Raw genomic sequence first — 13,161 nt, 5'->3', positions numbered from 1 at the left:
ATCCAAACGAGAGAGAGAGAGAGCAATACAGCGATCCAAAGCAGCGTATCCGGCGAGCCCAACTCGGCGCTGCGATACACAATCACCCACCGTAACAACGACCAAGCCTGTAATTCACGTTGTCCTAAAATACTCTCTTGGTGTCGCTTTTGTCCAATCACCCGGCGCTCCTCCTAATAACTCCCAGCTGTGTGTAATTTGGCTGATTTCAGCGTTCGCGACGCTACCGGATGTCCGGTGTTTTCTCTTACCGGTCCGGGCGGAAACATCCGGGCGGAACCAAACTTTCCCAATTTTTGGTTCCGCCTAAAAGATCGTCACTCCTGTGACATCCTCCCCCGCCAATGCATTCTAGTCCCTGGAATGCCTCGGCGTTGTCCACTCACCGTACCGGGCAGGGGGGCGTCCTCGGCTCTCCCGTTGGGAGCGTCTCATGGGTGAATCCGGCTCGGCTGGCTCGGGTACTACCTCTGGTTGTATTTGGGCCGCCGGAGGTTCAACCGGCTCCGGTGCCAGCTCAGGCTGTATTTGGGCCGCCGGAGGTTCAACCGGCTCCGGTGCCAGCTCAGGCTGTATCTGGGCCACAAAGGGTTCAGCCGGCTCGGGTGCTATCTCTGGCTGTCTCTGGGTGGCCGGGGGTGGCGCTATCGCGGGTCGACCTGGTACCATAGCCCATCCTTCCATCCAGGGGGCCTCCGGTACTGGCTCGGGTGGCCCCTCCATCACGGCCTCAGGGTAGTTCGGACAGGGACGAAGCATGTTTCGATGCACCACACGTTCGGGGCCGGGTTTTCCCTCCGGCCGGATGGTGTACACCGGTTGTCCCGGCCTCTGCTGCTTGCAGATGACATACGGGATAGCCTCCCAGCGGTCACTTAACTTGCCTTTTCCTTGCCGCCGGTTATCTCTCGCCAGGACCCTCTCACCTGGTAACAGGGGGGCCTCTCGGGCAGTCCGGTCATACAACCGTTTGTTCCTCTCTCCTGCCGTCTGTATTCTCCTTGAGACCTGTTCGTACGCAAAGTGTAAGCGCTGGTGATGGCGCCCCACCCACTCCGTCACGCTCACTTCTTCCCGGTCTGCTGCTACTCCCAAGACCAGGTCAGTGGGCATCCGTACGTGCCTGCCGAACATCAGGTAAGTAGGGGCATACCCCGTCGTGCTATGAACACTGTTGTTATAGGCTTGCAAAAGGTTTGGTAAAGCACTCACCCAATCGCTCTGCTGTCGTTGGTCTAAGGTCCCCAGTAGCCCCAATAGGGTCTGATTAAACCTCTCACAGCTTCCGTTCCCCTGGGGATGGTACGACGTCGTGTGGGTCTTGGTACAACCATACAGCTGGCATAACTCACGGATTACCTTGGATTCAAAATTTGCCCCTTGGTCGGAGTGCAGAAACTCGGGGCATCCAAATGTCTGGAACACATTTCGCCATAGAGCTGTGGCGGTGGTGTTGGCTGTCTGATCGAGCGTCGGGACTGCCCAGGCGTATTTGGTAAATAGATCAGTAATTACCAGAATGTTTTGATAACGGTCCCGAGGGCGACCCAGCGTCAGGAAGTCCATTGCCATTATATGGAGGGGGGCTTTCGCGTGAATGGGTACCATCGGTGCTCGGGCCTCTCGTCTAGATTTAAACAGCATGCACCGGGGGCAAGCTTGAATTAGGTTGTGCACAGACGCCTCCAGTCCCGGCCAGTAGAAGAATCTACGCAGTAGAGATACAGTCCTCTCCTGTCCCTGATGTCCCAACTGGTCATGATAGGCTGAGACCAATGCGTTTACCTGGTCGGCGGGCACTACGATCTGGCACACCTCTTCGCCCACTTTCGGATCACGGGTCTTCCTGCAAAGTACCCCCTCCTGTAGCTCCAGCTTCTCCCACTGTCCCAGCAACTTCTTCCCGGTCTCTGTCTGGGCTAACCTTTCCGCCGGTGTGGGCCGTTGGCCCCGGTCCACCCACGTCTTCACCTGGCGCACGTCCCGATCCTGGGCCTGCCTTTCCATCCAACGGCGGGGGTCCCACCCCCAGCTCCCTGGTGCGACTTCCTGCTGATCTCCTGGCGCCTCTACAGCCCCTATCATGTAGCCCTCCTCTTGGCTATCCTCCCTTCGATACTCCTGGTATCTGGGGCTCTTTACCTCTGGCAATCTTGAGAGGACGTCCGCGTTCGTATGCTCTCGTCCGGGCCGATACTGCAACTTGTAATCAAAGTTGGCCAGCTGAGCCACCCATCGCTGTTCTACGGCCCCCAGCTTCGCCGTCTGTAAATGTACTAAAGGGTTGTTATCTGTGATGACTGTTACCTTAGCTCCCCAAAGGTAGTCCTTGAACTTTTCGCTCAGGGCCCACTTCAGGGCCAGCAGTTCCAGCTTGAAGGAGCTGTAATTTGCGTCGTTCCTCTCTGCCGGATGAAGGCTCCGGCTCGCATAAGCGATCACCCGCTCTGTTCCCTCCTGTCGTTGGGCCAATACTGCCCCCAATCCCAGGTTGCTCGCATCTGTATATAAGACAAAAGGTTTAGAGAAATCAGCATACGCCAAGATGGGGGCCTGTAACAACTCCTGTTTTAGCCTCTGAAAAGCCATCTCGCACTCACTACCCCAGTTAATAGAGGGCGATCCACGGCCCCGGCTTCGTCCCGTGCCAACCAGCAACTGGTTAAGGGGCTTGGCAATCTTCGAGAAATCCTTAATAAAACGTCTGTAATATCCCACGAACCCCAGAAAGGATCGTACTTGCCTCACAGTCTTAGGCGCATTCCAATCCTTCACTGCAGAGACTTTCTCGGGGTCCACGGCCACCCCTGCTGCGCTGACAACATGGCCCAGAAATTTCACCTCTCGCCGCAGCAGGTGGCATTTGTCTGGCTGCAGCTTCAGCCCATATCTCTCCATGGCTCGAAAGACTTCCTCTAGGTGCCGGAGGTGAGAGTCGAAATCTGGGGAATACACAATCACATCATCCAAGTATACCAGTACTGACTCCATCAACTGACCTCCAAGGCAGCGTTGCATCAGGCGTTGGAAGGTGGCCGGAGCGTTGCAAAGCCCGAAAGGCATCCGGTCCCATTCAAATAGTCCAAACGGGGTCGTAAAGGCAGTCTTCTCCCGGTCTACCTCGGCTACTTGCACCTGCCAATATCCACTGGCCAGATCCAGGGTGGAGTACCAGGCTGACTGCGTGAGGCCAGCGAGGGAGTCTTCAATACGTGGCAAAGGGAAAGCATCTTTCTTTGTTACCAGGTTCAACTTGCGATAGTCCACACAGAACCTCCAGGCTCCCGTCTTCTTTTGTACGAGCACGATGGGGGCTGCCCAGGGGCTGCTACTCTCTCTGACGATGCCCCGGCTCAACAGGCCCTGCAGAAGTGTACGCACTTCTGCATACAAGGTAGGTGGAATCGGTCGGTACCTCTCCCTGCTGGGCACTGCATCCCCAGTGGGGATGTGATGTTCCACCACCCGGGTGCACCCATAGTCCTCATCGTGCCTCGCAAACATATGTTGCCACTTTCGAAGGAGTGTCTGTAGTTTCTGGGTCTGTACCCGTCCCAGGTCATCCCCTTGCAGTGCCTCACCCGCCAGATGTCTTGGCACACCTCTCCCCTGGCTACTCGCCGGGGCATCCATCTGAGTCAGGGCCACCTCGATCACAGTGGGGCACACCTGACGGAAACTGACGTCCCTCTCCTCTCTCACCTGGTGGGGTGTGACCACCGTCAGCCGGGCCAGTCGTTGATGTCGGTGCAATTGTACTGCATAGGGGTGCTCGTTTCGTACTCTCACAGGGATCCTCCCCCGGTGGACCGCAGCTAATCCTCGTGCTACCTCCACTTGTGGACAATCTGTGTGTGGCTCTACCAACACCCACTCCTCAGGGCTCGCTTCCCGAAGGGGCACTCTTGCCCATACGATAGCCTCACTCCTAGGGGGAATAGACAAAGCAAAACGACACATTACTCTTCCCACCACCTCCCGATCTCTACGAACCTGGTTCATCTGGACCCGGCGGCAGTCGGCCACTACGCGCTCCCACTTGGGCCTCTCGGTAGGTGAGATCCTTAGACCAGGCCTAGCCCGGAATATCTCCTCCCAACACTCAGAGAGGACATTCATGCCCAACAGGGCCCTGTGGGCACCCAAACACTTATCTTCAACAATGATCACACCTTTTTGAGGGACAACTACTCCATGCAGTTCCAGATCCGTCAGGCGATAGCCAATGTAGGGGATTTCCAGGCCGTTAGCGCCCTTCAAAGTCAGCCAGGGGGCCTCCGCTCCTTGTGTTCCCCCTCGTCCGAATATCTCCTTGGAGAGGCTTTCCGCAAACATCGTTACCTGTGAGCCCGTATCTACCAGGCACTGAATCCACTGGCCACACACTTTTACTTCTGCCACCGGGCTATGTCCGATCATCTGTTGCCTTGAACTGTCCCTTCTTCCCGGGTCTTCTCGAGGGGTCCCGGCCACACGACCCACTGTGGCCGGTCGTCCTAAAAACCCCCTTCCGATGCCCTGCGGGGCCCACACTGACGGCTATAATGTCCTGGCTCACCACAACGGTTGCAAATCGGCCGCCCCTGGTCATCCCATTCGAAACGGGGCCGATTGTAGCGGCTTGGGCGTCCAGGTGGCTCTCGGCTCCTCTCCGAGTACACTCGCTCTCGGGGTGCCGGCCTTGGTTCCTCCCGCGCCCTACCTTGGCGTAGCTCTCCCAGGAGGGTCTTAGATATTTCAGACATCTGTTCCCGGACGTCTTTCAAAAGTTCTGCCTTCAGAGCCTGCCTCCAATCCGTGCGCTCAGGTGGTGGTGGCACGCTTTCATTTACAGCCGCACACACTGGGGTCTCACTCACCTCAACCTCGTCGCCCTCCAACGCCAGCGCCTCTTTCCTTAAATCTTCAAAGGTGAGGTCGGGGTCTCTTCGAAACTGGACCCTCAGACTCTGTCTCACGGGGCCCTCTTTCATCCCCAAAAGGAATTGGTCGCGCAGCAAAGTCTCTCCATCTCCCAATCCATGATCGCGGCGGGTCTGTAACCGGGTGAACTGCTCTCGCAGTCTCAGGGCAAAAGCTCTAATGGGTTGTCGGGGGCCTTGTTTACTATTAAAAAATTGGGAACGGAGGACGGCTACGGGGGTGTGATCACCATATCGCTCGGTGAGAAACTGGAATATAGTTTGGGCGCTGGTTCGGACAGCTTCAGGGGCGGCCTGTACTTCTCGCCGCGCTTCTCCCTCTAGGGAGTTCAGCACGAACTGGAGCCGCTGGGCTACACTGAGGCCTTGCAGGTCAGCTAGATACTCCAACTGGGCCTTCCATTCTGTAAGTCGTACTCCCGACTCCGTCCCTCCATACTTTTGGACCCAAGGGCTGCCCATAAAGACAGGCACCGCACGGGGTTGGGCTGCGGGCCCCGCGTTGTCGGTCATTGGGCTAGTCTGGTTACTCAACTCGAGGTGGAACCCTGCCGACTACGCCAAAATCTGTCACAAGCCAGGGGCTGGCCGCTAGTGGTTAAGCCACGCCCCTTCTAAACTTCCACCTCGAGGAGGTCCCCAAAACCAACCCAATGACCAGACAACAACGAGTACAAGGTAAGTATAAAATATTCTTTATTTATTTAAATAGTTAAAATATACGGGGAGTTGGGGAAAGGGAAATTAAAACTAAGTCAGAATCTGTCCTCCAGGGGGGGGGGGGGGTTTGCGTCGGGGAACGGGCTCCCGCCTCTGGTTCCCTCTGCCCGTGGCGCGCTCCTCTTCCTTCCTGGAGGCAGAATAAAATCACAATGAGCGTTGGTATAAGCTCTTCCTGTCAGTGTACCTTTAACAGCGCGCGGCGGTTCGCCGCCTGTCTCCCACAGCTCCCTGCTCGTTGACTCACTCTTCTTCCTTATTCTCTCTCTCTCCACAGACTCTGCTGGGACACAGGGACACAGTGAATCGGTTCCAAGGTTTTCCTCTCACCTCTATGCTGGTTACAGCTTCTAGGTAGGTATGGCTCGCTTCACAGCTCAATATCTCAGTGTTCACACTGGCTCTCTTTCTCTCCACAGACGACTGCTGGAATACAAGGATACAGTGAATCGACTTCAAGATTTTCTCTCACCTCTGTGCCGGCTACAGCTTCTAGGTAGGTATGGCTCTCTTCACAGCTCAATATCTCAGCGTTCACGCTGGCTCTCTTTCTCTCCACAGACGACTGCTGGGATACAGGGATACAGTGAATCGACTTCAAGGTTTTCTCTCACCTCTGTGCTGGTTACAGCTTCTAGGTAGGTATGGCTCTCTTCACAGCTCAATGTCTCAGTGTTCACGCTGGCTCTCTTTCTCTCCACAGACGACTGCTGGGATACAAGGATACAGTGAATCGACTTCAAGGTTTTCTCTCACCTCTGTGCTGATTACGGCTTCTAGGTAGGTATGGCTCTCTTCACAGCTCAATATCTCAGTGTTCACGCTGGCTCTCTTTCTCTCCACAGACGACTGCTGGAATACAAGGATACAGTGAATCGACTTCAAGATTTTCTCTCACCTCTGTGCCGGCTACAGCTTCTAGGTAGGTATGGCTCTCTTCACAGCTCAATATCTCAGCGTTCACGCTGGCTCTCTTTCTCTCCACAGACGACTGCTGGGATACAGGGATACAGTGAATCGACTTCAAGGTTTTCTCTCACCTCTGTGCTGGTTACAGCTTCTAGGTAGGTATGGCTCTCTTCACAGCTCAATGTCTCAGTGTTCACGCTGGCTCTCTTTCTCTCCACAGACGACTGCTGGGATACAAGGATACAGTGAATCGACTTCAAGGTTTTCTCTCACCTCTGTGCTGATTACGGCTTCTAGGTAGGTATGGCTCTCTTCACAGCTCAATATCTCAGTGTTCACGCTGGCTCTCTTTCTCTCCACAGACGACTGCTGGGATACAAGGATACAGTGAATTGACTTCAAGGTTTTCTCTCACCTCTGTGCTGATTACAGCTTCTAGGTAGGTATGGCTCTCTCCACAGCTCAATCTCTCACAAACGGCTACGGGTGGCGGGCTTAACGCTGGCTAGCTATGCAATGCGTCGATTGGACGGTAGTTTACAATGGGACGCCGGGGACCAAGACCCACTCGGCGAACTTGTTGGCTGACAGAGGGGCGAGGACGTCACGCCGGCACACCGGGTCGAGCGCTGCCCTTTCCTCGAGACCCGTTGGTCAATCGAAAACCGGACCGGGGCGCCCTTTCGTCGAGACCTCGGGCCGGCGGGTCTCGTTCGCCTCTACTCTGTAGTGATGAAAAGGACACAGATAAAGTAACAACAGCAAATGTAGTACTCACGCACACCGCGACTCGCACAGTTCTTCACCGCCACTCTATAATACCGTCAGACTGAAGCACACTACAGCATAATCGTGCAGATGTTCTCTAGCGCCGTTTTTCCTCTTCGTCGTCCCGGGACGAGTGACTGAAGGCAGGGTTACGTCAGACAAGACACAGCACTCTCACTGCAAGACACAGCATTACACAGCACCACTTCAAGTGAAAATTTCTACATCCAAAAGACTCACCCACCACGCTCAGTGCACACGGTGACACCCGCCTTCTTCCACTTTGCTCTGGGCGAGAATAGGAAGATGGTAGACGGCCTAGTATTTGTTTATTGGCGTCACTGTAGCTGCTTACACAATAACCCTTCGGCTCACCCACCCTTCGGCTCACAGGGGTAGGGCCTTCGTTCGCTCTTGAAAACACTCCAAACGATTGTATAAATCAACTGCATATAAAACACCTACTTCAAGTGATGTATGTACTCACAACTTCGGTCTCCCTTCGTCCTAGGTTGACTTCACACTGTAATGACTCCAGATGCATAAACGAGGCGTTTCCAGCCACCAACACCACTTTTCCACAGGTGTGTACTCACAACAGTAAGTTTTCCTCTTCCTCCGTTTCTGTCATTCAGCGTCGGGATCTGTCTAATATTCCACCCATAAGGTCATCGATGTCTTCCTTTGTATAGATCTATAATCCAAACGAGAGAGAGAGAGAGCAATACAGCGATCCAAAGCAGCGTATCCGGCGAGCCCAACTCGGCGCTGCGATACACAATCACCCACCGTAACAACGACCAAGCCTGTAATTCACGTTGTCCTAAAATACTCTCTTGGTGTCGCTTTTGTCCAATCACCCGGCGCTCCTCCTAATAACTCCCAGCTGTGTGTAATTTGGCTGATTTCAGCGTTCGCGACGCTACCGGATGTCCGGTGTTTTCTCTTACCGGTCCGGGCGGAAACATCCGGGCGGAACCAAACTTTCCCAATTTTTGGTTCCGCCTAAAAGATCGTCACTCCTGTGACATCAACACAATGTCATAAAAAACACAAACATACGATGGAAAAACAAAAACTGCATAAGTTTATGTGTAAGTCTGCCCTTATACAATAGACAGTAGATTGTATTGATTATAGACTGAGTTTTGCACTGCAGTTTCTTTTGAAAACTTGTTTATATTTTTGTTTAGTTGGGTTTAATAAAGCCATTCATTATGTTTGTTTTGCTGCAGCAATTCAAGAGAAAAATGAATCATTCATCTTAGAGTACGGTTTATGAAAAAAGTAGAATTGTTGCAGTAAAGACTTTACAGTATTTACAACAGGACAATACTGCAAGATAACAAACATATTCAATATTACTTCCATTTACAGTAAAAAAGTAAAAATAAACAAATACAAACAGAAAAAGCCACTGAAGTATAAAGCAAAAAAGAAAATCTCATAATCTAATCTATTGCGTTTCTATTTGGCCACATGTTCTCATTCACATTACACCTGATTTTTCTCTTGCAAGGCATCTTCTGAAGAATCTTTTGCCATGTCTTATCCACCTCTGACAGTGTTCAGGTGTGATGTCTGGGAATGCACCATCTATTATGTCCAGGTGGGACTGGAGAAAAACCTCTCCCTTGTCATGGTGGTCTTCCGCTGACTCGTGCAGACATATTTTTGTGTTTCTCATATTGTTCCTTTTCCGCACAAGATCGAGCTAAAGAGCCCCTCTTTTACTATACCATATAGTCATGCAATAGAAATAACCTGAGTGTGTTTCCTAGGTGGGAATCAACTGTGATTTATATATTTGCATTAGTACAATAAGTTGTTTTTCAATCCCAATGGAATAAAATACAGGAGATATATTTATGTTTCAATTCATCATATAAATAGCTGTTTAGTTTGACTATAAGTGAGGTTTAGCACATGATGTTATCTGTTTTGACATGCTGTGTGAAAGCATTTGTAAATTTGACATTTAAAATCTATTGTTTTGGTCTTGTTTGAGCTTGTCTGTAAACTAAGTTAAAGCATTTTAAATTAGTGTTAATATATGCATTTTGTGTTAAACCAACAAGAAATGTGTTAATAGTATAGCTCACAGGTGGATGTAGTGCTAACTGTGTTAAGAGTTTTGGAAACTTGTTAAAAGTATTGAAAAATCTGTCATAGCAATTGTAAAAAACTGTAAGAGTTGTGTTGCTTGGAGTGAGTTTTGCAGGTGATGAACTGTTTAGCTCAGGTGACTGTTGGTAGTGCAGACTGTAGTTAGAGTTTTGCACATGTACCTCCAGTTGTGCTCACTGTCGTAAATGAAACAAAGCCAACATCAAAACTTAATAAGTGAATTGTTTTATGCAGCAATATTTTTACCAAACATTCAGAAGTAATGTTTTATAACAGTTTTAAAATAATAGAATGTAATGTTTTTTTTTATTTACATCCAAGTCTTTTAAAAACTGCAAGAACATTAAAACATGACATTGTCATCACATTTCAAAAAATGATACACTGTAACATTCCTCTAACATTTACACAACCAAGAAACCTTCCTGAAACATAAAAAACCTGGACACTTTTTATGGGTGCTTTCAAGGCTTTTTCTGTTAGCTGGGAACTAGGCTCCAAGTGCAAATTGTACCTATTTTTAAAGGTCAAAAACCAACTAAATGTGTGTCACTTTGCACACAGTAGCTACTTATTTCATTTAAATAATAATGTCTACACTAAATAATCACGTAATTAAACTAATAATATTTTTTTCAGTGTGGAATATAAGGCTACTGCAGAACTGCAAACTGAATGTGCACTGCAGCGAATATAGCCAGAAAGTGTAGAAAAGATGCATACATTTCCCATCAGTTTAAAGCACCTTTTTCCACTTTTCTTTTAGCCGAACGTACAATCTGATCAACTGCCTTTAAAATCAGAACATCAACTTCATCATTTGTGTCAATCTCATCATGGTAGTTCTTCACTGGGAAGATGTTGTTCATCGGTACACCCACTTCAATACTGCATTTCTCCATCTTAATAGAAAAAGTCAATTTAAGTCTTTCAAACCTGTAATATGAACAACTACAACAGCAAATAAACTAATCTTGTTATTTACCAGCTTTTTAATCCTCTTGCTAGTGTAGATCTTCTTCAGATCATTCTTCACCAGTGGACATGCTTCATCAACTTTGGTCATGACAATCACTTGAGGAATCCCTACAGTGATTACACAGAGACAATGTAAATCATCTACAAGATATAGATTATAATGTACATTATTCTTAACATTTTTCGATTAAAGGGGACATTTTATAATACTTTTTAAAGAAATAAGTCTTTGGTGTCCCCAGAGTGCGTATGTCAGTTTTTAACCCAAAATACCCCACATATAATATATTATAGTATGTAAATCGGCACGTTATAGGTGTGAGCAAAAACGTGATTGGGTGTGTCCTTTTAAATGCAAATGAGGAGATGAATTTCATAATGAAATTGGATGAGCTCTGTGCACACTCTTTTCTTACCAATGTTTGGTTTATATTTTAGAAAGGGGTTGGGTAAAGAAACTGCCAATTTGATTCTCGTTATGTTTTTTGAATGTGTGCAAAGGATTGTGGGTGATTTGAGGGGACGATGGATAGCCTGCAGTTCGCGCATCCTTTAAAAGTGGTCACATACACATTACATTATACAAATACATAACCCAATGTTTAAAAATGAAGTTTTACCCTTTTCACTGATTCTCTCACGGACAATCTTGAACTTCTCAAAAAGTAGTGGTTGTATTAAATTGACTGTATCTGCAGCTATGACGTAAACCAGGCAGAAAGTCTGGTCAGAGGCCGAAGGGTTTTGGTTGTAATATTCATCTTCAGAAGTGATTGCTTTGTCTTTTTTGAACTAGGTTTGTGAATAAGGCACAAAATAGAAAGCATGAGATATTGCACACATACAAATCTTCTTGTAAAGTGTTTCAATGTGAAGTAAATGAAGTAGTAGTTTATTACTTTATAGTCCTCCATCACATGGCCAAGTATGGTGGTGATGATATCAGGTACTTGTAACCCAGACAACTTTTCAGCTTCTAAGCCCATTATATCACTCATGACAAAAGGCAACACATCTCCACGTTCATTTCTGATTTTATATGTGTTGAGCTACAAAACAATATCAAAACAGCACAAATCTATTAGTTTTGAATATAATTTTTCCAAGTGTATTTCTTTTAAAACAAAGTTTCAGCGATAAAACAATTCATACTTTTTTGGTGAAACTGTAACTCGCACCAGCAGCTGAACCAGCAAGCGCTTCATTAATAATCTCTCCTTGAAAGGCGCTGTTGACCGAGTTTATGAAGCTGGATTTTCCTGCTGTAATTTGTCCAGCTAGCAGGATCCTGATGTTTGTTACATCTGGGTTATTTACTGAGAATTTCTCTAGCTTTTCTTTCAGCGTTCTCTTTTGGCTGTGCAAAGACAAAAGACACACGTTTTTGTGCAGATGCTACCATAATATGCTGAGACGCTGTCTAAACTCTGCTGTCTTTATATCTAACTCATGCGTATGGGGTTTTCATTTTTGCACACAGACTATAACTGTAAAATGCTCTATTGTGCATGCCAGGCAGCAGTTGGCAATGTCACACAATGTCGGAACACGTTATAGACATGAGCATGATGTCACCAATTTTAGAGTAGTAGTTGAGTAATGATGATAATGGCATTGTGTAAATGCAGCGCTATTATTATGGTAGACAGAAAAGTTTACTTTAATATATCCCTTTTACAAACTTACCTCCAATCAAATGTTCTCCATGGTTTTTCTAATTCTAGAGAAGAAATTACAGATGATTTAAACAGTTTTCAACAAGAAAAAGTGAGAATGGGTAACTAGAATGGTTAACTTGGTTAACTACAATCGAGGGTCGATTTGTGTTAAGCAATAGGGGTTGACGTGAAATATTTAGTTGATAACACAAAATTTGCAATTATTTAAAATAAAAATGAACATAACTACAATTATGGATCTGATCAGAACATGTCACAAAGAAGAAGGGAACCAGTGAGGTGGGTGCTTCTCAATACTTAAATTGTTATTTTCTCCTAAAACTAATTGAGTTAAGCCATCTTGTTGGACATCTCAATTATTTAAATGCACAGAGAGGCAAGCTGGTGGACATCCACCTCAGCTCACATCCCAGTGTGATGTCAGAAGCCACGCCCAGGTGCAATACATCACGCTATGACTCCCCATCCCTGGAAACCATCAAATTTACAGAAGTAAATGTTGTTTGATTTTATATATGTATTTATGCCGGGGATCTTTTCTGTGAATACTTAATAGGAACATTATGTAAAAAAAAAACTATTTTTTCTCTCCCTAAACAGGTAGTGTCACCAAGAAAGAAAGAAAAAACAATAACTAATAATTAAATAAAAATTAAACTTCTATTCTACATAAATAATAATAAATCATAATTAAAATTACATTTGTAATTTAACTTGATTTTCAATATTCTGCCCAGTACAGTTCATAACATAGACTTTCAATAGAACAGAATGCAATAAAGTAAAATATAAAAATAGTATTTAATTTAATGCAGTTAATATGTAACAGTGATAGTGTCTTCAATGTGTCTGAAGAAAAAAACTCTTACCCGGGGCAGGCAGTTCAGGTTTTGATGGAGCTTGTCCCCCCATTTTTTATTGTTGTCTTTATCCTAAATCATAAATATATAATATAACATTAACATAATGTAATATACACAATATAATATAGCAGTCCTTTCATGTATTTGTTGAGATTCCCATGTGTCTGTTCTGTGGGACAGACTCAACATCTGTAT

At 47.1% G+C, this 13,161-nt stretch overlaps 2 protein-coding genes across 2 annotated transcripts in view; both read right to left on the bottom strand.

Moving 5' to 3' along the window:
- The window catches only part of LOC129445459 (interferon-induced protein 44-like), a 55,364-nt gene extending 43,520 nt beyond the window's left edge, over positions 1-11,844 (bottom strand). The window contains exon 1 of the mRNA XM_073866231.1: positions 11,577-11,844. The gene's annotated coding sequence lies outside the window, so the exon portion shown is untranslated. The remainder of the gene's footprint in view (positions 1-11,576) is intronic.
- LOC129445457 (interferon-induced protein 44-like) lies at positions 10,065-12,039 on the bottom strand. Its single transcript, XM_073866357.1, has 6 exons — positions 11,960-12,039; positions 11,577-11,781; positions 11,324-11,473; positions 11,045-11,216; positions 10,432-10,532; positions 10,065-10,348 (listed from the first exon to the last, which is right to left on the bottom strand). The coding sequence occupies exons 1-6, from the start codon at positions 12,037-12,039 to the stop codon at positions 10,178-10,180; spliced, it is 879 nt and encodes a 292-aa protein (XP_073722458.1). The 3' UTR covers positions 10,065-10,177.
- Between the last annotated feature and the right edge of the window lie 1,122 nt (positions 12,040-13,161).

This window comes from Misgurnus anguillicaudatus, chromosome 3 (genome assembly GCF_027580225.2).
Source record: "Misgurnus anguillicaudatus chromosome 3, ASM2758022v2, whole genome shotgun sequence".
NCBI lineage: Eukaryota > Metazoa > Chordata > Actinopteri > Cypriniformes > Cobitidae > Misgurnus > Misgurnus anguillicaudatus.
This window is presented reverse-complemented; position numbering and strand designations above follow the sequence as displayed.